Source organism: Arvicola amphibius, chromosome 3, assembly GCF_903992535.2.
Source record: "Arvicola amphibius chromosome 3, mArvAmp1.2, whole genome shotgun sequence".
NCBI lineage: Eukaryota > Metazoa > Chordata > Mammalia > Rodentia > Cricetidae > Arvicola > Arvicola amphibius.
The window spans coordinates 151,911,098-151,936,789 of record NC_052049.1 but is presented as its reverse complement, the minus strand read 5'-3'; the positions used below and the strand labels follow the sequence as shown (position 1 = coordinate 151,936,789).

Here is a 25,692-nt window from a genome sequence, read left to right as displayed (position 1 = left end):
ATATTTACATTACAATTCATAACAGTAGCAAATTTACAGTTATGATGTAGCAACAAAGACAATTTTATGCTTGGGGATCGTCATAAACATGAGGAACTAACTGTATTAAAAGGGTTGTAGCATTAGGAAGGTTGAGGATCACTGCTCTAAAACCCTAAGCCAAGATAAACATTCTTCATTATTTCTACTGGGCATTTTGTTCATAATGACAAGGAAACTAACCTATAAAGAAATATTCTAAATCATTTCTAATTTTCTTCAAGGATACAAACTAGATTTTTTTTTAAGGACACTAGCACTAGGCGAAACATATAACTCTTTGGGTATTAAGAGAACTTTATAAAGGTACCAATTTATAAAAGTCACTATAGCTGATGACATAAAGGAACGACCCCTTTCAGATAACTGATTTTCTTAGCCTGTGAAACTCCCGTGGCAAACACATGAATACAAATGTCTTCCTTAGACTTGCCAGAGAAAGAGAAGGAAAAAAAGCTCCTGCAGTTTATCATAAGAAACTGCTGAAAGGGTCACAGAGTAGGCAGGTGAAGCACAGCTGCCCATAATGTCATAACGCTCCAGTTTCCAAACACAAGCCACAGTGAATTTGTGCTCAATGGAGTGGTGATGTAAACATAAGCCTGCCATTTTTTTCCTAACAGAATTTTTAGGTGTGGCATAAGCCAGCAAGAACATCACTCACCTTCAAACAAATTTGCCAAGTGTGACACCGGGGTACAAACAATTCATTTACATTTACTGAGTGTCTGCTTAATGCCCTCCATGGCTCTGCGTGCCAGGTTTGCTGAAGGGAGCAAAGAGGCCCTCTCTTTTAAACTCAGGAAGCTTGACGCCCATAAACTCCACAACATATTATGAAGATAATAAATTAGGATCAAACTGGCTTCATTCCAAGGATGTACAGATGGTTAACATATCTGAACTGATCAGAATAATACGCCATATACACAAAACCAAACCCCTGCATTACAATATTGTCCCAACTGATGCAGAAAAAAAAAGTTGACAAAATCCAACACGCCTTTAACATAAAAGCTCTAAATATTCTAGAAATAAGAGGAGGATTCCCCAATATAATAAAGGCTATTTATGACAGACTTACAGTCAGCACCATACTGAACACAGGAAAAACGGGAAGTTATTTGTATTTTTTTAGAAAATTCTCACGTTAGTAGCTGCTATTTCCCACATTTTTCTTTTAGGTTTTACAGTTTTCTGGGGTCATTTAGAATTTATTGGGGGAATACAAGAGGAAGACGAATCTGAGAGATATTACAAGTTTGATTCCATGAGCTGGCAGGGAAGGGGAAAAGGCAGTGACTATGGGAAGTTAATGAGGTTGCCAGGGAGAATTCACATCAAGAAATGGCCTTCTATGCTAAGCAAATAGCATCACAGGATTAAGCCTATTTCTAAGACCAGTAATCCTTTCTTTTTCACACAGAATGTTCTAAATCTCCCAGTGGATGCCCAAAATCACAATAGCACCAAGTCACAACGTGCTGTCTGCCCTCTATATGGCTACATTTGACAGAGCTTGACTCCTTGCCTGTCTACAGTGACATATACAATAACATTTTAATCATACGGTAAAATAATTACAGATTTATCATGTAATAAAATCCCAGCATGACTACCACTGAACTCTGAGCGCATTATTATATGAAGCAAGGCTTACTTAAACAGAAGAGAAAGGCAGAAATGACAGAGAAGAGGGAGTGATGACCCTCACCTCTATTCTCACTGAAACACTAATCTGTATTTGTGTTTAAGTGACCAATCTTTCCGAGGGTATTCTTATCTCAGTGAAGCCATGCCCCATCCATAAACCTAAGGTGCAGTTTCTTTTGAACCCTAGACATTCCTCCAACCACTGCAGTCCTTGCCCCATGCCTTTCTCTTGAGTCGAGTCTCTCAAATCCATTCTCCTACTCCCTAAAACCCACATTTTTTTTTTTTACCAATCCTACCTTGAAGTCATTGGTTTGAAGACCTGCAAATGCTTCAATTAGATTATGGAGATAGTTTTGCTTTTGTTTTTAATGAACCTCCCCAACCTACCTTTCTAACTGAAAAATTGATGTTAGTCCCCTGCATGAAATGTTTTAATTATATGCCACTGCTTTAAATGATAACAGCAAGAACTATTTTTTACTTCCTACATTTCTTATTTGCCAAGAAGTTTATGAAGTGTACTTTATGTATATTATTTGGAAAAATTGGAATTAGTATGCAGGTGATCAATGTCAGTTCTGTGATTTCTTCTATACAGAGTCGTTATTGCTGTGTTTAAGGGTCTCTGGGTTCTAAATCCTACTTGCCAACCCTGACCTCATTCTATGGACTTTCATATTGTTCTCTAGCCATTCTTATCCCTAGACTTTTAGCCCCCTCTACCCAGGTTAGGTCCTCCTTCATTTCCAGGGTCATGTTCACCTTCAGACAACATTAGCTACCACATATCAATTACATAACCAAAGAGTAGACAATCTTACAATGATCTGGTTGACTGTATCAGATTGTATTTTATAGTGGGTCTCTGTTTATCATCTGTTCCTTTTAATAAATTCAAAGTGTCTAAATGCAAGTACTCCGTTTCTCATAGCAAATGCCCATATTAAGGCATTGCCTAAAATATTGAAAACAAAAACAAAAACCTTACAGGAATGAATTATCCCTCAAGAAATGGTTGGTGCACCCAGCACCTAAGAAATGGTCAGTGCAACCAATACATGAGGGAGTCACACAAAGATACAAGAAGCCTAACTGGACCCACTTTAAGCAATGAAGGTTTTTGCGCAAGTAACTTACTGCTGCAACGCAAGAGAGTCCTTGGAGGTTTTCAAGCAGAGGGTAGACAAATTGATGTTTTGAAAAAATAAAGAGTAGAATGTGATAAGTGGTAAGAGGTTGAGGACAAAGAAGAAAAAGTCCACAGGAAGCTTTGGAAGCAAGTATTCACACCGAGAGAAGCGGGTTTCCACAAGCTAACAAACACCCCTCCTTCACTGCTCCCTGTTCTCACTGTTTCATGTTCATTCCTTCCACATAAATCTTTTTATTATAGTTTGTATTATCTGAAAAATTAGCATGGAAAAGGAAATTATGTCTAAAGCTTAACAGTAGGTCAGAGACGAAGGTTCCAAGAACAACCATGCAAATGAAGACTCCCCACCCCCCCAAAATATATATATGTATGTATATATATATATATGTATATATATATATATATATATATATACACACACACACACACACACACACACACACAGAGGGGGGGGGAGGGAGGGAGGGAGGGAAGGAGGGAAGGAGGGAAGGAGGGAGGGAAGGAGGGAAGGAGGGAGGGAGGGAGGGAGAGCAGGGAAGGCAGGTGGTGGATACTGAGTACAGAAAACAGAGAGGGAAAAATGGGTCAGAATGCAATAAGGCCTTCATTCAGATACTTCCGAGCAGACCCATCGTCCACAGTGCGACCTGGGGAGATCCAGATTGGACCATTGGACCACTCGCTATCTGTGGCCACAGAAGCCATTCACAAAAAGTACTCAACAGGCTTTGGTGCAAATGCTCTTTATAAAGTCCAGCTCAAGTTCCTGTTTCTGCTGCTCTGAGAACTACTTTCTGGTTGTATCCCCATGTAATGGACAAACTGGCCCACCTCTGAGGGTCACCAATCCCATTCATGAGGGACTACCCTCATGACCTAATCACATTCTAAATATCTGACCTCCTAATGCAATCACTTTGTGTCTCTGACATCTACATAAGAATACTGTGGGAGCTGGGTGGTGGTGGCACAGGCCTTTAATCCCAAGAGGCAGAGGGAGGTGGATTTCTGTGAGTCTGAGGCTAGCCTGAACTACAAGAGCTAATTCCAAGACAGCTAGGGGGAAAAAAACCCAACAACAAAAACCACCACTGTGGGAACACAAACATCAAGTAAAAGCTGGGCTTGGCTTCAGTCCCCTCTGTATTGGAGAAGGGAAACAATGCCTGAGGCTGAGAGTTGATCAGTTGTTTCAATACAGATCTTCTGTATGAAGCTTTTAAGGGTTTATACTTTTACATATAATATATAAAATTTCTATTTTTATTTTCCTGTTCTCCAGAACACTTTTCATTTATATTTAAGAAATATATATATGCATATATAAATGTTAAAATATGTATATTTTTATATATACATATATATGGGATGTGGTATGAATACATGTCACACACATAATTAAAAAAAACAGAAACAAAAACAAAACCTAGCTCACAGTCAAACATTATATGCTGACCCGTGATGTTAGGGCTCCATCTTTTAGCAAAGAAGTACAATTCCCCTGACTGTTTGATTTGTTACTAACATGTTGCTAATAAACACTTTGTTTTAAATTGAAATGACAAAGTTGTAAGTTGTAGTAAACTCATCAAATTAGTATCTTGATAACTCTTAATTGATCAATATGGATAGCAATATCTACCACAGTGGCAAAAACTCAAAATCATTCAAGATCTGTTCTCTATTTCATACTGACATGCTTAAATACCGTATTTATATATTTTCTAGTAATGGTTTTACATGGGGAAACATTGCCAAATCAACCTTTATAACTTGAAACAGTAAGAAAGGTAAAACTCCTTCTGTGAAAAGCTATGAATCTTTCCTTTCACACAATGATTCACGGGGGCTCTATAAAAATCCTCTCAAAAGATCAGAACCCAACCACCTTACAAAGTGTGTGTGAGAGAAAGAAAGGAGAGGGGTGTGTGTGTGTGTGTGTGTGTGTGTGTGTGTGTGTGTGTGTGTGAGTTCATATCCTCAGCACGGAGACCGCACAGAAGGGCTAAAACAATGGCGTGGAAAGTTCCCATCCTCTCCAGTTGGACTCTCTGTTGTGGAGTTATTGCTTCCATGTGTTTAAAAAAGAAAAAAAGGGGGGAGAGAGAACGAAACCTTTAAGAAACCACAATCCCCAAAATTATTGGCGCCCTCAATGAGTATTGAATCCAGAGGGAGGATAAAACTATCTTTTATGGTCACACAATTAGATCAGAGTCAAGGATCGGTCATTATGGGACCGCGCGGGAAGCTAATAGTGAAGGTTGATTTCCAGGGTGTTTACAGGACTCGCACTGCACATCCAAATCTGTGAGAGTGCCTCAGACTTCGGGGTCTTAAAATTTAAATGTGTAATTACTGTGCTGGGCACCAGATTCACAAATATAAAATATAACCTAATTTGGGGTGGGGGAGAATTAAAGGGATGAAGTTAATGCTTTTTTTTTTCATACAGTAAAGTTACTGTTTTTGAAAATCTGTGGTTATACAAAGCTGAGGAACGTAAGCACGACATAAAACTCATTTTCAAAAACAATTAAATCATGGCTCCATGCCACAATGAAGGGGGTCAATGAATTACCTAAAATATATTGTCTTTGCACTTTTTTACATGCCGGTATTCAAATGTAAGATATCCAGGCTTTGAGGTTTAGCGTGTGTCAAAGGAAAGGCAAAGGCGGAAAAGTTCCCGCACCCCAAAGTGAGAACAGATGGGGATGTAGAAGTAGATGGAAGGAGACAGTGAAGTTCTGAAGGGAGGACCACGAAATCTCTCCCAGAGGGTAACAAGCATACCAGACCTCAGCTTCTGCCTCCTACTTAACTTCCAAATTAAATCCAATATTCTTGAATATAAATATTTTCCTTTAATTCTTATCAGCGTTTTTTGTTACAAAGAAATTTCAGAAGAGACCATTAATAAATGTGTGGATGATTTCTACAGACTCAACATAAGGCCGTCATTTCTCTGAATTTAGCATTATTACACAATAAAATTATTTAGAATAATGTCCTATATGAGGAAGAAGAAACAGCTCTAAAGAGATTGAAGATGTGGACTCCAAACATCTTGCCTGATCGAAAAACCATCTGCTATAAATTAAAGTTGTGTAAATAAATTAGGACTATATTTTATATTCATTCTTCTCATATTTTATTGTATAAGTAAAATAATCCTTTTATAGTGATGACAACAATATCATGATGCTGTTAAGGTGTTCTTCTGTCAGATATTTAATTTTTGTAGCATACTCTGATGTTTCTAATAATATGAATTATAAAACTTAAGTTATTTTTGTGTAATATGAAATTCTCGGTTTTCTTTTTACTATGGGTAATAAATAAACTATAAATAAAACATTTTCAGAATTCTAAGAGTTTTCATATTTCTGCATATTTAAAAACAGTAATTCTACTATTTTATAATTACTCTCTTAAGGCATTGTTTTGTAAGAAATTTTAAAGAATTAGCCATGAGTTTATAAAAAGCTGCCACGTATGTTCCACATAATAACATGTGATGCAATGCTGTAGCTTAACCATTTTATATAAAACTTAAGATTCTTTGATACAATGAGAGCCGGACACTTTAGCACGGAGTGACCAAACCCAGAGCTGATTATTGTCTGCAATTATTGCATTATTGTCAAGCGGAGTCCCCTGACAATGGCGAAACTGTTTTCCTCGGACATTTCCTTCTTCTTCTGCCCAGAAAGTTGACTTTCAATACCATAACCCTATTTCATCCTTCCTAACCTTACAAGGTCCAAACATCAAAAAGAAATGCAGGCGTATGAATCACGCCACGTGTTGAAAGCAGCTTTAACTCACTTCAGCGACTTCATTTAAAACAACCCACAGCACCGGCAACCTGATCCAGGTTTCCCAGGCAGGAGGCTGAAGAGCGTCCACCCCATTTAGCTGGACGTGTGCATAAAACAATTGTAAAACCACTCCGACTTATTTTTACCCTTGATCTTAGCCAAAAGGCCGAGAGCAATTCGACTTATTTTTAAACATTACTCTGAGAAAGGAAAAAGTCCACAACTCTAGCTTCCTTTTTCTCTTTATCTTCTTTACCAATAAATAGGTGAAAACAATAAAAGGTGAACACACTCATTAAGACTTATTTAGATTCCTTTTCTGTATTCTGTGTTTATGCAAATAAAGCTTGAATTAAGACAAAACAAAATTCTAATTACCTAAACCATTAAATGCAAATCCCTTATAAATTTATCAATATTACCTAATTCACCTTGTCGTTCACTAGTTGAATGATTTCTCTATAAAAAAAACAGACGATTTTATAATGAATTCAAAATTTCTATGTTCCTCTTGGGACTGATGAACTCTCAGAAAAGATTGCATATTTATTCTCTGAGCCTTGACTCAAAATTTCTGGGCTAGTTCAAGATCTTTCCCATCTTTATAAACCTGTCAGTCAAAGCATTTTAGCGACAAACAGGCATCTGGTGAAAAGGGAACCAATGGAGGTTATTAATTTTCAGGTGCCTGTGAACACCTAAGGAGCTGGGGTTAATCTGTGAGCGTCGGGGTGTGGTGTAAGCTGCCTTGTCTTGGGGCGTTCATGCTATGATACAAATATGATTGCACAGTGGGTACTCTCTCTGCCAACCTTCACCACCGTGAATCATCCCACATTTTCCAGACCCGACTGTGACACATTCTTCGTGATTTGGGGGGCTGGCAAGCTGCAATGGCCATGTTTTTTAAACTCCTAACCCTATGTTTCTGAAATGAAGATTTGCTAATGTATTCTTGGGGCTGGAGAGTCATTTTTCCATAAACATGAAACCACATATTATTCAAAATAAGGAGACACCAGATTAGATCATCTTTCTAAGTCCATTCCAGTCTGAAAACTGTATTAGACTCTACGGCCGCCGACCAATAGAGATCACATTTTAAAAGCAAGCTCGGAGGAAGAAATCTTTCCAAAGGCACACAAATTCCAAGTTCCACTACCTTCTAGTAGTTTTCCGTGTACAATTATATGCAAATTACATTTGGTATAAGCCATGAACTTATTATCCAAGCAGTGCGTTTGTCAGGGTTCCTATCGGCGGCAATCGTTCTGTTCCTGGAGGTTTCAGTACACTACAGAGTTATCAGGAGTCAGAAAATCCAGTTTCTGCTGCCAGCTCTGCCTCTGGCTTGAAACAACATCTTGGTATTACAGTGATTATTCCTGCAGCCTTATTTTAAAAAGATTTGGTACATTTTATCACTCAATAATTAGTGTACAATGCAAACCAAATATTCATGACACTTAAATGGTATTAAGTAAACAGGAAAACAAAACGTTGACAAAACTCAAATATTCACTTTTTTCCACCTTTCAGTAACTACAGATGACGAACAGCTTCATTTCCATTGAACACAGCTATTATTAAGATTTATTTTTAGAATATTTCCTTCAAATCTGTTTCACAGTATTCTTTTAAAAGAATCTATGTAATTTAACTAACTAGCACATAAACTATTTTATTGGAAAAAGTCATTTGCTGATTAAAAATTTAAAATGAATTTGCGGCATTATTCTTTCACTGTAACTTCTATGAAACTATAACCCTTATGCATTTTCTACAGAGACGTATTTTAGTAATTAAAGAATCATGATATCAGAAAAGAGAAGAAAAGCATTTAAAATGTAAACATTCTAAGTTTAAAATGCATATGGTATACATTTTAATTACTTTTAAATTTAAAAAATAAGGAAAAATATACTTCCTTCACATTGTACATATTTATGATATAAATACAAATAGGAAGATTTTAAGTGTGAATCCCCTTCAAATGAAGTTTATGGGGCTTTCCCCTGTTTCCCGGTATCTTAAGTGAACATTTTAAAAATGAAAGTATTTATATTATTCCTCAAGTACTTCTGACAACACCCCACAAATTGATGACTAAATAAACCGATAAATACTTTTTGAAATTAGCTGCTTTTGACAGGTTTAAGGGTGAGTACTATAAATTTCTAAGATGACTTTTAGAAACAACTTATTTCAGAACAACATTAAGTTTTCTTCCAAGGAAGACTAGGATGATAGGGAAAAGAGGTTGGTCCCTTTTCCTGTTAAGGTAGCAAACACAACTTATTTTATTCATCTCGAGTTTTTCTTCTTCCATAAAGGATTTTTCCACTATGATTAATTTAAATTTTCTTCTTTGGAGATATAATCACACCGTGAGTTGAAGGACAGTACAGTCCTGATGGGAGGAAATGCCCATATTCCAAAAGTTCATACTTTGGAATTTGGCGATAAGCAAGCGTTCCTTCTGGAGCTGACGCATACAACTGCACAGAGGTTACAGTTGGCGCCGTGTTACTCTACCTGGACGGTGGAGCTGATCTCGGAAGCAAAGCCGCCTGTCAATGGAGCCTCGTGACTGATCAGCAGTCGCCCTGTTTTGATCACAGACTGTGAGAGACAAAAGTGGAACATGATATTGAAGAGAATACATATTTTAAACATATGATGGCATTTTAATTCACTAATAAAAACAAACTGCTTAAATTCTGTAAATAAAAAGCAGTAAGTTGAATTTATGCTTAGTAATTTACTACAAATGGCTTTCAATTGGGTGGGCTTTTATACTGTCAAGAAATTTTAATGTAGCTTATAATCTTAGCATGAAAGAAAAATTAGATATATGACTCCATGTAGTATATAATTCAAAACGCATGCCTACTTTATAGAAGTTTTTTGTTGTTATAAGTGGATAACTGTTTCATAAGTCCATATCTTGGTCTGATTTTTCCATCTTTTTACTTTAAGACTCGAAATGCTTTTTTGGTTGGGGGCATATGACATGCAATTACAGACAATAGTCTTAAGAAATACTGGTTGTGGAAAAGGGAAAACACAAAAACAGCATCAAAACACCATTGTGAGAAAAAAGGCAAGCCAGTGCAACCTTGAGGGACTTGCCAGTAGCAAACCACTCTGAAAATGAGGGCTTACCGCCGTCTTCATAGTAAGCACTGAAATCTGGTTTATGACCCCGGTGCCACTTCAACACAAAAAGTGTCACAATGACGTAATCTCAGTGGCTCACGATGGGCACAATAGTCTAGGTACAAACAAGTCAAAGGGTGTGGCTACAATATCACACCATGATGCCAGCTGTGCTGGGAGTAAAAAATGACTGAAATAGACAAGTTATTGCTTAAAATGCATTAAACCATATTAGCAGAGAAGAGGTGAATTCTTCTCTAAATTGCTATCAATGTTACTAGCCCATTTTTAAAAAACTTATTTTATTAATTTTATATGAAATCTTCAAGCAAAAGATATATGTCTAAAAGAAAAGATTTCACTCAGTCTGGGCAATTCTAGTTTAGACTTCAAAGAGATTGGCAGCAGCCTCAGCTAGCAGGTGTTAAGCCTCAAGACCTGGGCAGGACCCACAACCAAAATAAATCACTGTAGCTATTAAGTCGTGACTTAAGAACATGAAAAGGTAAGGATACCATTAAAACACAAAAACAAAAACAAACAAAACAACAAAAACTACCACCTCCGGTGATTTGACAACCTGAAGAACTGGCATTTGACTTTCTACGTATGCAGTAATCTGACATTTTTAAAAATCGCAAATTACTTCAATGTGCCACGCTAGAAACGGTAGCATACAAACATTCTATAATCAAGGTGAAAAAAATAAGTATTTTCAAAATATCCTCTAAGAGATTTTTCTGTCTTGGTTAAACAGCTTGAATAATCCATTTGCTGGGCAGATCTCTGTGAAAGCTCAGCAACGCAGAACACTGCCGGTATAACACAACCAATGAAGCAGCTAATGCCACCCAAGCTAAATGGTGTGGGTTAATGTCTAAGAGGCCAGAGGGACAGGCTTCTCTAAACATGCTGCTCTTGTCCGACAACTCATACAATGTGCTAGTCCTTTGTAACTTAAGTTTGGACCTATCCAAATGACAACATTTAGAATGAATATTGAAATCCAATAAGCAATCAGGGCAGACAGTCTATGGTTCCAGCAACCTAAAGAACCAAAACTATAGGTGGGGAAAAGATAGACGGACGGACGGACAGACAGACAGACAGATAGATAAATACTTTCCAACTCTGACAGTTCAAGCAGCATAATATGCAAGTATACAGAACCAAGATCTTCTGAGCATTGTTTGGGAGGGAAATGGCTACACCGATGGAGGTTCACACCATAGAGTACTCTGGGGCCATCAAAATATTTAACACCATGGAAAGATGTGCAACGATAATTAGAAGAACAAGCAACTTGAAGGACGACAGCTCATTTTTGTGAAAGCTGATGAGACATACCCTTTTAAACATATACATTATTAGAAATATTCCTTCTATGTGATCACAAATTGTTTCTCCTAAAAAAATGGTTGTTAAGGGGGAACATACAAGGGATTTTAAACATTATCTTACATTATTGAAAGTATTCTCTGTAAAACTTAATTTAAAAAAAAGAAAGAAAAGCCCATAAATTAATGCTAAATTGACAAATCACTATGGTTATAATCTCAAGAAGCAGAACTATTTTAAATAATATCTTAGGATTTCTTTCAGAAATAGAGGAACCTTTGGGTCACAGACTACAGAAGCAAATAGCCACAATAATACCACTGGAAGCCAGCCGATACCTGCCACCGTCATGCAGGTCTGTCCATGCAGAACCTTTATGGTGCTCCTTGCTGAGACTTCGAGACAATGGACCTCAGACAGAATGATAAATAGCATATTGTGAGAAGGTCAAGCCTGATATCTCTATCTGTGCCTAACATAGTAATGTCCTGTCGTTCTCAGATATCAGATATTGCTATCAGAACTGTAGAAGTCCAGAAATTCCTGAAATACCAAGAACTAGAGGCAGATGAAACTGAATGCAACCTTACTCTGGATATGTGGAGATAACCGCTTGCACTCATACAAGTCAAAGAAAGCATGCAAAGAAGAGGTATACAGAAGTAATTATTAGAACCGCGAGTATTATAGACACTACTAGGGCCCCTGCCCTGAGCCACAGATTTTGTGTCCACTATTTTATTTAATTTGGAAAGTTCTCAAGTTTCCTTTTTTATGCTTAAAAATATCTGTGATCCCTGAAAAGCATTTATGTGTATAAAATAAAGAAGATACACTGTTATTTTCATCCATAGTCTCTAGGAATTAATATATATTTGATTGTCTCAATATCCTCCAATCATTTCATGAGGCAGAACAGAAACTCAATGTGGCATATGCTTTTCATCCTTCACATTTTCAATTTGCTAACACTGGTAAGTTTTTTCTTCTATTCCATTTTATTATTTTCTACTTTATTAATATTTTCATCAATATTAAGATCACTCCGAATTTATGAAAAAGAATTCTATTATTTGTGGTTCAATTAAATATCTGTAAAAATCAAGTTTAGTTTTCAGTGATTATAAACACACCTAGTCAAACTTTAAAGCATACAAGTGCCTAGAAATCTCTTCACGAAGTCGGCACTTTCCTGACCTCCCTTAAATTCAGGATGGAAGTTGCTATTAGCTTTTTAATAATATAAGACAATAGACATAAATGTGAATACTTTGTTCTAAAGAAAGAGATACTTAGAGTTTTAAGCTGTCAAGTTCCCATCTGAGAGAAGTACTTCTTCATTTAAAAAAAAAAAGTATTTAAACAACTGTTTAATATGAAAACTAAATCAATCAAAGCCAGGAAAAATCGCATAGGCTGGATTTTCCAGTTCCTGATTCCCCAACTTTTTACCACTAAGAAGTGCCCCTGGATTATGGTCTGTGGCACATGGGGTACCGCTGAGTCAGAGGTGACAAATGGCACCAGCGAAGGCTAAGCCAATTAAATACTAGGTCAGTGAAAACCTGCTCTGCGCTTTTCTCCATGTTCCTCGCCTGTTAAAACCTTAAAGCTGCGCCCCCCGCCCTCAAAGGTTACTGACCACTTCAAGGATCTTCCGCCAGACACCAGCAGCCTCCCGTCACAGGGGAGGCAAGCAAAATGGGGACATAGAAGGACACAGATAAATTTTGATGGAGCCCCTGGTTTGTGATGTATGACTTTTCCTCCACCTGCAATGCTCGACCCAAGCATCTACAGGAATGGTGAAAAGCTAAGCTTATCTATATATGACAGCTAACATAACTGAACTGAATACGGGAGACACTCCAAGCAAGCCAGATCAAACTCTATGAAAACAAATGTTTAGAGATATTGCATATGTCATCTTTGTACATTTATACTATCACAAAATCCATTTTAAAGTAACATAAAAATACACTTCAGCACACCCTGCAAGGGTTTGCAGTAAAACTCCAAATTAATGGAATCTTAACATACCTTTTATCTGTTGATTTAGAACAATTTCTAGCTGTTAGAGTAAAGCATAAAATTCGTACCTATATATATAGGGCCCCTGTGGTGTGTCATACATGCCGGCTAACGTCACTTCAGCACAAGATACCAATCACCGCAGAGCTAAGCTGTACTCCGCGAAAATGGTCACGCAGACGCTGGCTGCCCAAATGCTGGACATATGTTTTAGTGAATGTAGCCTTTAAAGATTTAACACAATCCAACGGGGAAAACTATTAAGCTGCCATTCCAGGAGAAAATGATACAGACAGGCAGACCATTAAGCTTATATATGCTTGGAAATACAACACCAGCATTCAGAACGGTGTGTGTGTGTGTGTGTGTGTGTGTGTGTGTGTGTGTGTGTGTGTGTGTTATTTCTTATTTAAAATCTATAGCAACACTTCTCCCTAGAGACAATTCAATCCTTACCAGTACCAAGGTGAGCAAGATATTCAAGTTGGCAAGATGCAATAAGAATATAATATTCTGGATAGGGAATTCATCAATTTCTATCAGTGTCAAGATGAGGGAAGCAAATGCCCCACCAAAGCCAGCCTCCCCCAGTCATCACAATTGGCAGAATCACCGCACATCTCACTTATGGAACACGTTACTCAGCAATTACACAATCTAGAATTTGTCAAGGACACGGTATCGATGAGCTTCAAATATCAATGGGAATGAATTAGGTAAGAATTCTGAAACATTTTCATGTGTAGTAGCCAAACACATCACAGAAAGAAAGAAAAAAACAACCGACAATTAGTCACAGGCTGACAAATGTATCACTGGATGCCTGGAAACCAGTATTTATCAGCATGCCTCCTGCACACGACTGGCCCGCTGGCCAGTGTTCCACTGGAGAAACACCAACACTAAAAAGAGCCGTCGAGCGCTCCGGGGAGAGTTCTGAAAAGTCCATTTTGGCAAAGATAGTGCTGGCAGGGTTACAAATATTTAATAGTGTAGGAAAGTAGTGTAAACGGAGACAAACTGCATCCCCGTGGCTTTGTCACCCCTGTGGGAAGGGAGGTAAAGGACCGAGCAGAAAACAACAGCAGCGGAATGACACACAGAGGGGGAAGAAATGAGCATGCTCCCCCTTCCCTGAACTGCTGTTAAAGTTCCAGATACTCTCCGCGGTTCGCACTTTCCTCCACAATTTTAAAAATCATAGTGGAAATCCCAAAGAACTTTAGAAAAGCGACTCTGACAAAATTACGTGTGTCCATGATTCTAAAAGCTACTTCCAAATACTCGGAGTCAGCCTGCCAGGGCCGGCCAGCCTTTGGCTCTTCACTTTGCTTTTACATTGATTGCCCTCTAAGCCCTAAGCATAGGAGCCTCAGCCTGTGAGAATGGGAGCCATGTTCTTCTGCCTCTGCCTCTGCCTCTGCCTCTGCCCTCTCCTGAGAACCATCTCTCCAGCTCTGCCTGGTCCCCACAACAAGCTGGACAGCCTCTAGCTGTAAACTCTACGGTACTATTTTTTTTTCAGATTATTATCAGATTTTTCCATCTGACAATGCTAGGACCTTTCATAAGACCAAAACCAGAATACAGGGCAAGGCTCAAAGAGAAGGACCCAGGCGGCACACATTGCTACCTCCCTCTTTAAAACGTCATTTTACCTTGCAACACCCTGCAGCTGTCCTACCCAGCACACCAATGTCTCAACACAAGGCAGAACATAGTGCGTGGCACACACATTATGTGTTCAACTAAGCTGATACGCTCATTTCAGGTTGCATAGGAAGAAATACATCTATTACTAAAGTATAGCAATTTAAAATTTTATTTAAGTGGGTTTTTTGTTTTTGTTTTGTTTTGTCTTTTACTTTTGAGAAATGTTCTTTTTTTAATTGAGGGAGAGGCTCTATTCTACCTCCTCCAGCAAATACTAACTCGCTCATTCACCACCATGAAATTCACTATGCAATATTCTGTCTCTAACCAAAATATGTAACACACAGCAGCTGCTGGGTTTAAGGGTGTTCAGCATAGTGTACTGTGTTGATTTTAAAAATATAAGCAGGTGTCTCCCACTCTGAAGCCTCCAATAGTCTAATCTCATAGCAAGAACCCCTGCTGTTATAAAAGCAGTAAAAGGGAACCCTGAAAACAAACCTCCAAAGGTCCTAATCCTAGAAAACTAATGGCCAAGCCACCCCACCTACCTTTCCTGATCCAAGTAAAATGCATTTCTATTTTTATGCACCTTTTTATAAATGCACAATTATAGCCAATAGACAAACACAGGGTTGGTACTAAACACAAATTTTCTTCTTCCAGTTGACAAAAGATCGCTACAAGGTAAAGGTACTGAACTGGACTCGTGGATGTCTTCAGACATGCAGTTAAGTGTGGGGAGGTATATAAGTACTGTGGCTTTAAAGTGTTTTCTTGTAATACAACTACCCTGTTTGCTTAAACATCACACAAAGTTTAACCAAATCTAAGGAACAACATTTTCTTTTTTCTACCAAAATAACTCTTCCAAGACTGAAGCAGCAGCTTCCTGTTCTCTTGTACCTTCATTCTGATCGTGTTCCTATCATTTTCTCCGTAGGGTTTGAAAACAGGCTGAACTTGAATGCAAGAGATCTGCCTGGCCCTGCCCTCTGCCCTCTGCCCTCTGCCCCTGCCCTCTACCTCTGCCTCCCCAGAAGTAGACTGCTGGATTGTATCATAATCCTATACTTAAGTATGCTGAGCCATTTCATATATCCACTAAGGACATGAATTCTAATCCCAATGCTACTGTCTTCTGCGTTTTTATTGCAGTCATACTAATAAGGTTATAACTACTTTTGGTCTGGTTGGCATTTCCCTAAAAATTAGAGGTGTTGGCCGTCTTTTCTTATGCTTAATGGGCATTTGTATACTCTCCTTGGAAAAATATTTATTCAAGTCCCTTGTCTCTCCTTTTTAACCACCAGGCTTTTTTTTTTCCTGTTGATACTGAAGACTTCCGTACATGTGATTATTTTTTAAACTGGTCCCTTTGGGGACTGTAAGCAAACTGCTTCAGATGAGGCCACCCTGATAAAAATAAAAAGCCTCAGCTGTTCACCATGCCCTCTATCCTTAAACATCTGTCATCTACTCTAGTTTCTTCACCACTTTAAAACAAAGACAAATAACATTTCCCCTAATGTCTCCAATATCCATCTTTCCCCATGGTGAATGTCCATGACAGCCCTTCCTTCCTGAAAATCATCACCAGAAAACCAGCTACTCAAAATCTCAGTCATAAAAAACAACCAGTGTCCACTGCCCATAAAAACAGAGCAAGCTTATTCCACAGTACAGACCCCACCGAGTCTCAGGTCTGTTCCACACAGTGTCAGTAACCAGAGATACTGAATGCCAATCAGGAAAGCTTAGAGCATTAGTGTAAACAAGAAAACCACTTTCTTCACCATTTTATGTATGTAGGATGTAATTTCACAATAACCTTTTAGTAGTGTATAAATTCCAAGGGTCACTAGTTCACACCAAAACATCCTGAGTCATGAGCTAGTACCAGGGAAAGCAAGCAAGTTAACTCAGGTCTGTCCCCAAAGAGTTATTACTTCAATTGCCACAGCGTCCTAGGGGAAAACATTCCCTCAAAACAAAGAATTTTAAAGACTGTTTTAAGAAATAGTAGATAAAATGGAAAGAAAGAACGCAATTAAAATGAAGTTCATTTGTTCAGAAATTCTTTGAAGACTTTGAATTTCAACACTTTTGTCCTTTTCTAAAATAACGGCAAAAAAATCTATTTTTCTCTCCTTAAAACAACAACAATTACTAATGTCTTCTCTTTGCAATTCATATTTCCCCATTTGGCAAACTTCTCTCAAGTGTTGACAATGGGGAAATACTATGTCTGGCCATCATAAGAATGATAACGGGTAGAAACTGACATCATCCATCATGTTTCCAGCTTAACCTGAAAACTAAGAAAGAGACCCAAACCCAAACCAAGGCGTCAGCCAGTTACATTTTACATGGTTGTTCAAAGCATGTATCAAGGGTACAATTCTCCCAGAAGCCAGCTGGTTGCCTACCAAGGTAATACTTCTCCATGAAATGATCAAAAGTATAAACACGGCTACACTTCTGCATCACCATGGATAAACGGTTTCATTTCCTAAAATGTGGTCCAATTCTATTAGAAAAAAATGGATTTTTTAGTGCATTACAAAATGAAAATCATGTGTAGTTCATAATCCATGGTCAAGGATTTTTTCTTCTGGGTCTTTCTTGGATGCAGACAGTGTTATAGGAAAACTTCAAGAATGTTTCAGCAAAATTACAAACAGTATACATAATAAAGATGGTATCAGAGTAAACTAAAAAACTTTCATATTTTCATTAAAACCAAGATCACTGAAGTCAACTGTTAATACGACAGGAGGATTCAGACAAAGGATCCCATCAGAGACAGAGTGTCATGTGCCCACAGAACACTCACTACTGCTTGGAAAGGAAAGTTAAAAACACAGAGGCATGCATACTCCAAGGACAAGAATTATTGCCTCAAAACTCAATGTCCCTGGAATATCAGTACTACCTGACAATGATAGCTATCAAGATGATTCAGCATTTTTAATCAGTTTATAAGTCTAAATTTTTTCAGGAATTTTTACTTCCTGCAGAGTCAATACTTTCCTGCTTGATTACTAACTCTCTAGTTATAAGGTTTTTGTGGGAAGGGACTGGTAAAAAATGTTTGAAGAAGTCAGTCTTCCTTCCTTCCTTTCCATAAGAACTGATCAGAAAGAAGGAAGTCCTTCCTGGTACTGGAAACCTAGATGACTCCCCAGGGCTAGTGATGTCATGGCTCTCAGAGGAGCACCTACAGCTGCCCTTGTACTAAACCAGCATAATAACCCCTAACCACATTCGAAGTATTTGCCCTTCTACCCACAAAGAAGTGTAGTTCTCCCCACTCATCAAGAAAATGTGTCTTTGCAACAGATGGAGACCATTGCAAAAACCCACATCCAATCAAAATGTAGAACTGTTGAGCCCAGTCCCAAGGGATGTATCTGCAACCCAACTCTTGCACCTAAGGCTCAGGGGACACTGCAGTAAAGAGAGATAAGTTGTAAGATTTAAGAGCCAGAGGGAGGTTTCTGTGAGAAAGTCTCCTGAAATATCAAAAGCTAAGCCATCAAGCCTTTCCAACATGGTTGCCTAAAAACGACTCAACAAGAAAGCAAGCAAAGACATGCTACCATGAACAAGGAAAAGCTCACGAGTGGTGCGGGAGAATTGTCTGTATTCTGTCAATCAGGTTTTAAATAAATGCTGATTGGCCAGGCAGGAAGTATAGGCAGGAAAACCAGACAGGAAGTAGAGGTGGAGCAAAGAGAACAGGAGTATTCTGGGAAGCAGGAAGCTCCCTCTGACAGTCCTACCCAGACTACCAAAGAAGCAGGATGTGACCTGCTCCGCTGAAAAAGGTACTGAGCCATGTGGCTAACATAGATAAGAAAAATTGATTAATATACATTATAAGAGCTAATACAAAGCCTGAGCTAATGGGCCAATCAGTTTATCATTAATATCTGTGTGATATTCTCTGAGACTAAAACGGCTGGGGGATCGGGTGGGACAGAAACCCCATGTTACACACAAGGTCTCAACCCTAGAGGGGAAAAGCTACAGGCAACTAAGGAATACTGGAGAGAAATAGTCTTCCATAGGGTAAACACACCAACTGATTATCCAATACTAAGTGGTAAGCCCTGAAAACATAACCACACAAGTAGCATTACATGAGCAGAACAGGTTGTACTTATCTATTCAGAAATACACACACAAAAAAAAAAAAACACCACACATATACATCAATCACATAATACACTACATTTATATGTAATGATGATTAAAGAAAAATATTGGGGGAGGCTGCTTGTTTGTTTCCCAGCCACCCAGACTCCAAAAATAACCACAAAGAAAGTATATTATTTTTAATACTGTTGGACCAATAGCTTAAGCATATTGCAAGCTAGCTCTTACATCTAGAATTAACCCATTTCCATTATTTTATATTTTACTATGAGGGTTGTGGCCTACAGGCAAAATTCCAGCTAGCAGCTGGCATCTTTCCCCTCTGGCAGCTACATGGTATCTAGCAACTCCGCCTTCTTTCTCTCAGCATTCAGTTTAGTTTTCCCTGCCTAGCTCTATTCTGTCCCATCACAGGCCAAAACAGCTTCTTCATTCATTAACCAATATATTAGCCCATTATTCTTGTCTATGTTAGCCACATGGCTCGGTACCTTATTCATTAAATCTTACAGCTTATCTCCCTTTACTCCAGTGTCTCCTGAGCCTTAGGTTCAGGAGTAGGGTTGTAAATACATCTGTTGGGACTGGGCTCCACAACTTCTTCATTCATTAACACATATACAGAAGAACTTCCAACACCAGAAAAAGAGGCCACAAATTTGAAAGAAAGCAAGTGAGTGGGTACATGAGGAGGTTTAGAAGGAGGAAAGGGAAGGGGAAATTATGTAATTATAATCTAAAAAAAATTGCTTCAATGTCATTGATGAATTCGAAAGAAAGTCAGAGATATTTCAGACAAATCAACCAAGTACTTTAAATGCTTAGGAAGCGAAAAAAAGCACCTTCCAAAGCAGTACACAGCAGAATATGACAAATATGACACAGATCAGGCCAGCAGGAATCAACTGGAAACTGAGAGAACAAAACAAAGGGTCAGAGAAGCTAAGAGCCACTTATTGGGAAGAAGATTCATCCTCTAACCTCCAGACCAACACTCACTGAGAGAGAAGGCACTAACAAAATCAGATGCAAGAGTAGTTGATAATGGACACTCCCCAAATCCAGAGCATCCAAGCTGGGAAGACTGCTCAGGAGTTCAGAAAATTTACTACTTGTGCAGAGGACCTGCATTTAGTTCTCAGGACCCAGGTCAGGTGACTCACAACTGTTCTAGCTCCAGCTCTAGGAGACCCTACACCTCTGGTCTCTGAGGACGCCCATAAACATGTGTGTGCGCGCGCGCACACACACACACACACACACACACACAGGTATGCTGGCGGGGTATCTGTCCTGCCCAGTTCCCGCAGTCATTAAGTCCCAAAGTAATCACACAGAGGTCTACATTAACTATAAACTGATTGGCCCATTAGCTCAGGCTTTGTATTAACCCTTATAACTTATATTAGCCCATTATTCTTTTTATGTTAGCCACATGGCTCAGTACCTTATTCAGTGAGGTAGTCACATCTTGCTTCTTCTGTGGCTGGGCCAGGACTGCTGAGAGATGGGTTTCCTTTTTCCCAGAATTCTCCTGTTCTCATTGATCTGCCTCTACTTCCTGTCTGGTTTTCTCACCTATACTTCCTTCCTGGCTATTGGCCAATCAGCATTTATTTAAAATATAACTGACAGAATACAGACCATTGTCCCACACCACAAGTACACTTATAGGCACTACACATAAGTTAAAAGAGCAATAAAAGCCTATGCTGGAGGGAAGCGGTTTGTTTTTCGTGGCCACCTGGCTAGCTTAGACCTTAGTATCACACAGAAACTGTATTAATTAAATCACTGCTTGGCCCATTAGCTCTAGCTTCTTATTGGCTAACTCTTACATATTAATTTAACCCATTTCTATTAACCTGTATGTCACCACGAGGTAGTGGCCTACCAGCAAAGTTTTAGCATGTCTATCCCGGTGGCTCCATGGCATCTCCCTGACTCCGCCTTCCTCCTCCCATGCTATTGGCCAAGCCAGTTCTTTATTAACCAATAAAAGTAAAACATAGACAAAAGGACCTCCCACACCAAGCCCTACTCATATAATTTTATCTATATGACCTTGAAAGTTAGACAAGGGCATCAGTCCCCTGGAAGTGGAGCTACAGGCAGTTGTGATCCATCATGGATATGCTAGAAGTCAAACCTAGGTCCTCTGCAAGAACAGTGCATGCTCCTAACTGCTGGGCCATCTCTCCAGACCACCCCACTCCCAAATAAATGGTTTTTAAATTTTTATTGTTCTGAATGTGTTCAGTATATGAGATGTGTTTTCACTGGTGTGCTGTAGTAGTTTTCACTGAAACATTCTGCCTTCAGATAAACACCTTTAGAAGTTAAACATCTCAAAGTAGCTTTAGGAAGTTCCTGAAATGGACCAGACTCATTAGGTCCATCCCTGACGGAGTAAACAATAAAAGCTGAAAGTCCCTCTCAGAAGAAAAAGCAGAGCTGCAAAGAAGACTCTGAGACCAGACCCAGTGCCTGAAGAAGCAGAAAGCAGCCAAATGTCTGGAAGGGGTTTGGACCAGTTGAGGAACCTGGAAAGGACACTCTCCATCCTGTTGAGCTGCCTGGAGTCTGTGCAGGGTACTCCACGTTCCCAGCTTTGTGAGCTGTCACTTATGCTTTCGTAGGACTCAAAGACAGATACAGCTGCCTTGGAGTCATTTCTGTTCCTGCAAGCAACCTCTCACCCATATTCCTGTAGGAATACAAATAAAACTCATTGGGTCACCAAGTTAGATTTTGATGGTATCCATACTTTGGTATGCCATGGGTTCCCTGTCTGGAGTGAGGAGACATGTTTTGCATGTCCCCAGGAAAAGTGTTTTTTTTTTTTCACAAGTAAACCAGTGAGCATTTATTTATTATTTTTTTTCTCATGGTTTATTTTTTTTATATTTAAAAATTTCCATCTCCTTCCCTCCTCCTCCCCCCTCCCTCCCCTCCTCCTCCCCCTTCCCTCCCCTCCTTCTCACCCTTCCCTCCCCTCCCCTCCACCCATACCTCCCCTCCCTCCCTCTCAAGGCCAAGGAGCCATCAGTATATAAAGTTCTAAATTTTAATTTCACATAATCATTTTCAATTATTTTTTTCATTCAAAAATTTACACTTCCTCCCCTCCTCCCATTCCCCTCCCACTCTCCCACTCACCCTCCTCCCTCACCCTCCCTCCTTAAGAGAGGGCAGGGAATCCTGCCCTGTGGGAAGTCCAAGGCATCCCCCCCCACACACTACATCCAGGCTGAGACAGTGTGCCTGTTCTAATGGGAGCTCACCAAATCCAGCTGGACTGGGACTGAATGAGCATGCGATCAAACCAGACTCTCTGAATGTGGCTGACAATGAGGGCTGACTGAGAAGCCATTGATAAAGGCACTGGGACTTGTTTCTACTGCATGTACTGGCTTTTGGGGACCCCAGTCTATTTGGATGAAAAGCCCCAGGGAAAGTTTTGTCATGCAACTTGAAAAAGTCTATATTCCTTTGATAGACAAAATTCTCCAAACTACTTTATGACCTTAAATTACATGTATGATCCTTAAGTGTATTAAGTGTATATAATCTCTTGCGCATGTAGCTCAGCAAGATGGTTACCTTTAAATGTCCACTTGACACAGTCTTGACACCTGGCTGGAGTCTCAATGAAGTCTATATTATGTTGGCCTGCAGTCTGTGAAGGACTGTCTTGAGTACACTGGCCAATTTGAGAAAGTTCAGACTATAAGTAGGAAGCGTTATTCCCTGGGTTTGGGTCCTTGACTATATAAGAAGAGAAAATAAGCTGAACACAAGCATGATGCATTTGTTCTCACGGATCTTGAAATTAGCTATTTCAAGTTCCTGCTGCCTTAATGTGCCCACAATGGTGAACTGTAATCTGGAGTTGGGAAGTAGAAGATATCCTTTCTCCCCTAAGTTGCTTTCATAAGGCTTTTATCATAGCAACAGAAATTAAACGAGGATACATTCAGATACAACCAGAAAGCAAAGAAATATCAAGCTATCTATATAGGAAAAAAGAAAAAAATCTATTCATGTCTCTCCCTTAGGCTTAGATTTGAAAGAAGTGGCCAAAAAAAAAAAAGGAAATCAATGGACTGTTCAACTGTCTTAACTACCAGGTTTTAAGACAGTCCAGTCTAAACACATTACCTATGCTCAGAAGGCTAAAACAGAAGAGTTGTTAAGACAATGGACAGATCTTGGTGGTACCTGGCATTCTCCATTCCTAGTCTCCCTGATAACAGGACACTATCTTTACCATGTGACCTCACTTAACAATGCTGTTGTATTGACAGAACACATGCAAACAAACTAAGAGTCATCACAACCTGGGAGAAGGAATGGAAGACTTTGGGAAAGAATCATAACCCAAAGAGTTCGAGGATATAGGATACAGGAAACAGGTTAAAAACTGACAACTGTGTCGGTTTGAGCATCAGTGGCAGAAAGGTATGAGCGCTGCCAAACTTTATTTAACTAACTCTTGTCAAGTAACACTTGAAGAGTAAATATCCACACTAGCCTGTCTGTTCTCCTCCTCACCAGGTCACTACCCCTGCTTAATAAACAGCCACCCAACCAGGAAGAAAGCCCCTTGCTGCCCTGACTCATGACCGCGCAGCACCATCAAGGTAGCTCAACCGTGCTGCTGTGCCCCAGGCCCTAGTGCTAGCTCAGAGGCTTCGGCTCGATCCTTTGCTGTTTCAGAATACTGTATTCAGCAGAGCTACAGACAGGCTAATGATGAAGAGATGGCTACAAGCTGACTTCTCTCTTTTTTTTTTAAGAAAAAGTAAGGTTATTAATTGTTCTCCCCTAAGATATATTCTAACAAAGAAGAAAATGTCTTAAACCCTGCCAGGCCTCTACTTGAAATCAAGGTCAAATTTCTGCTGGTTTTCTGTGAGTAAACCCGAGAAAACAACAAAGTCCCTTCAAATTCCCCAACATGTGAGGCTTCAGCTCAGCTTGCTGGCCATTCATCCCTAGATGACTACCTACCAGAGGTGCCAGGAGCTGGGAAAACTATTCTTTGACACTTCTGGACATTCAAGTTGAACTACTACTCATCTGTTCCTGTGTTGTGTACTGTTTCAAACAAGAAAGGGGAGGGTTGAGTCCACAAGGGGATTTTAAAAAGTTAATATGAAAGACACACATATACTGCCAAAACTTTAAATGAAAAGCTTGGGATAATAGCGTATGTATGTGTGGCAGTATTGCAGCTCTTAAAGCGTGTATTATTCTATGCATAATGAATTAATTCCTTGACTTGTTAGAACAAGATTATAAAAACAAGTTTCTGTGTTGCTCCACCCAAAACACTTAACACAACATACAGTATTATGGGTATAATGCCTGTATGTGTGTGCACATGCGTGCATGTGTGTCTGTGTAGATATTTGCTCTTTGCATATTTTGTGCATGGGAGGAGACGACAAGATAAAAGAAACAAAGATTTTGAGCCAAAAATAATGAATCATCACAGTGTCAGCCTAGAAGAGCAACTGTTCCCGGGCCCTCCAGACAGAGCCGACAATCAACTCACTTGTCAAAGGAGTAAACGCTATCTACTTTTCTTTTCTTAAATTGTCTCACAGACATAATTCTAAAGAACTTAAACTCCAGTGGGGAAATGTATTCCTAATACCCTGTGTCTTCCCATTTGCAAGCAGTTCAGAAGCGCATTGCATCAGGAAACCGCAAGACTCCAGAGCGAAACCATCCACCGCTGCGTTCACAAATCTGAAAATATTCTTTCCTGCTCCCCAATAATTACTTAATCAGAAGCCTCTGTTTTGAACTATGTTGCTATTTTTAAGAATGTAGTCAGACAACTACATTTATTATGAGTCAGTTATTAACAACTACACCTCCTTTCTATGCTATGTTATGTCTATGTCTATGCAGACGCCAGACACAATAGCTTGTTTAGAAAGTAGGACAGAAGCCTACAAGGAAGAACCACAGACTTCATCAGCACTGGGACAAATGCTACTCAACTGAGCCGAGCAAGAGCCCACCTGAGTCTGTTTGTTCTTTCTTTTGTGTGTATGTGTGTGTGTGTACAGAGACAGAGAGAGAGAGAGAGAGAGAGAAATTTTAAAGAGTAATTCAATAACGTGAGACATTTTTATTAATACTGAATGTTACTGACTTAAATTTATTATTTGCTGCCAGTCGCAATCTCCACGGGGAAATGAACAGTTTCTCAAAGTCAAGCACATGAGAGAACTTCCAGCCTTGACGGTGAAATAGCAAAGGCAGAGCGTACCAGGGCGATCATCTTTTGTTTGCGGCAGTCATGCCACCAGGCACCTGTACTCAAAGCCCTGCCACTGGCTCTCTGTCCTATCAGTTGTCCATAAACAACCTCAGTCCTGGAAAACGTGCATGCCCCAAGATGAAGAAATATTAAACTCGGCATGCTCGTCACATTGTTTTCCTGGAAGCCTGAGATCCATTCCACAGGAAATCATACACCGTATCCAACTTGGGAACTAGACCCAAAATGTGCTCTGGGTATAAAGAGCCCAGTCCACAGCTTGAAAGAGCCCCGCTTCCAGCCCCACCCCCCACTTCCCTAGCCCCAGACCCCCCACGAGAAGGAGGAAAAAATCTTCTCTTTCTGTGATCCTGTAACATACAATGCTGCTTGCATTTTCG

The 25,692-nt window shown here is 39.4% G+C and overlaps 1 protein-coding gene across 2 annotated transcripts in view; it reads right to left on the bottom strand.

Annotated features, from left to right (window-relative positions):
* Bckdhb (branched chain keto acid dehydrogenase E1 subunit beta) overlaps nt 1-25,692 on the bottom strand; it is a 189,242-nt gene that overhangs the window by 47,883 nt on the left and 115,667 nt on the right. The window contains exon 9 of one of the 2 annotated variants that reach the window (XM_038321848.1): nt 9,208-9,294. The exons of the other annotated variant lie outside the window; for it this stretch is intronic. Within the exon in view, the coding sequence (XP_038177776.1) occupies nt 9,208-9,294 (87 nt within the window). The remainder of the gene's footprint in view (nt 1-9,207; nt 9,295-25,692) is intronic. 2 annotated transcript variants of the gene reach the window in all.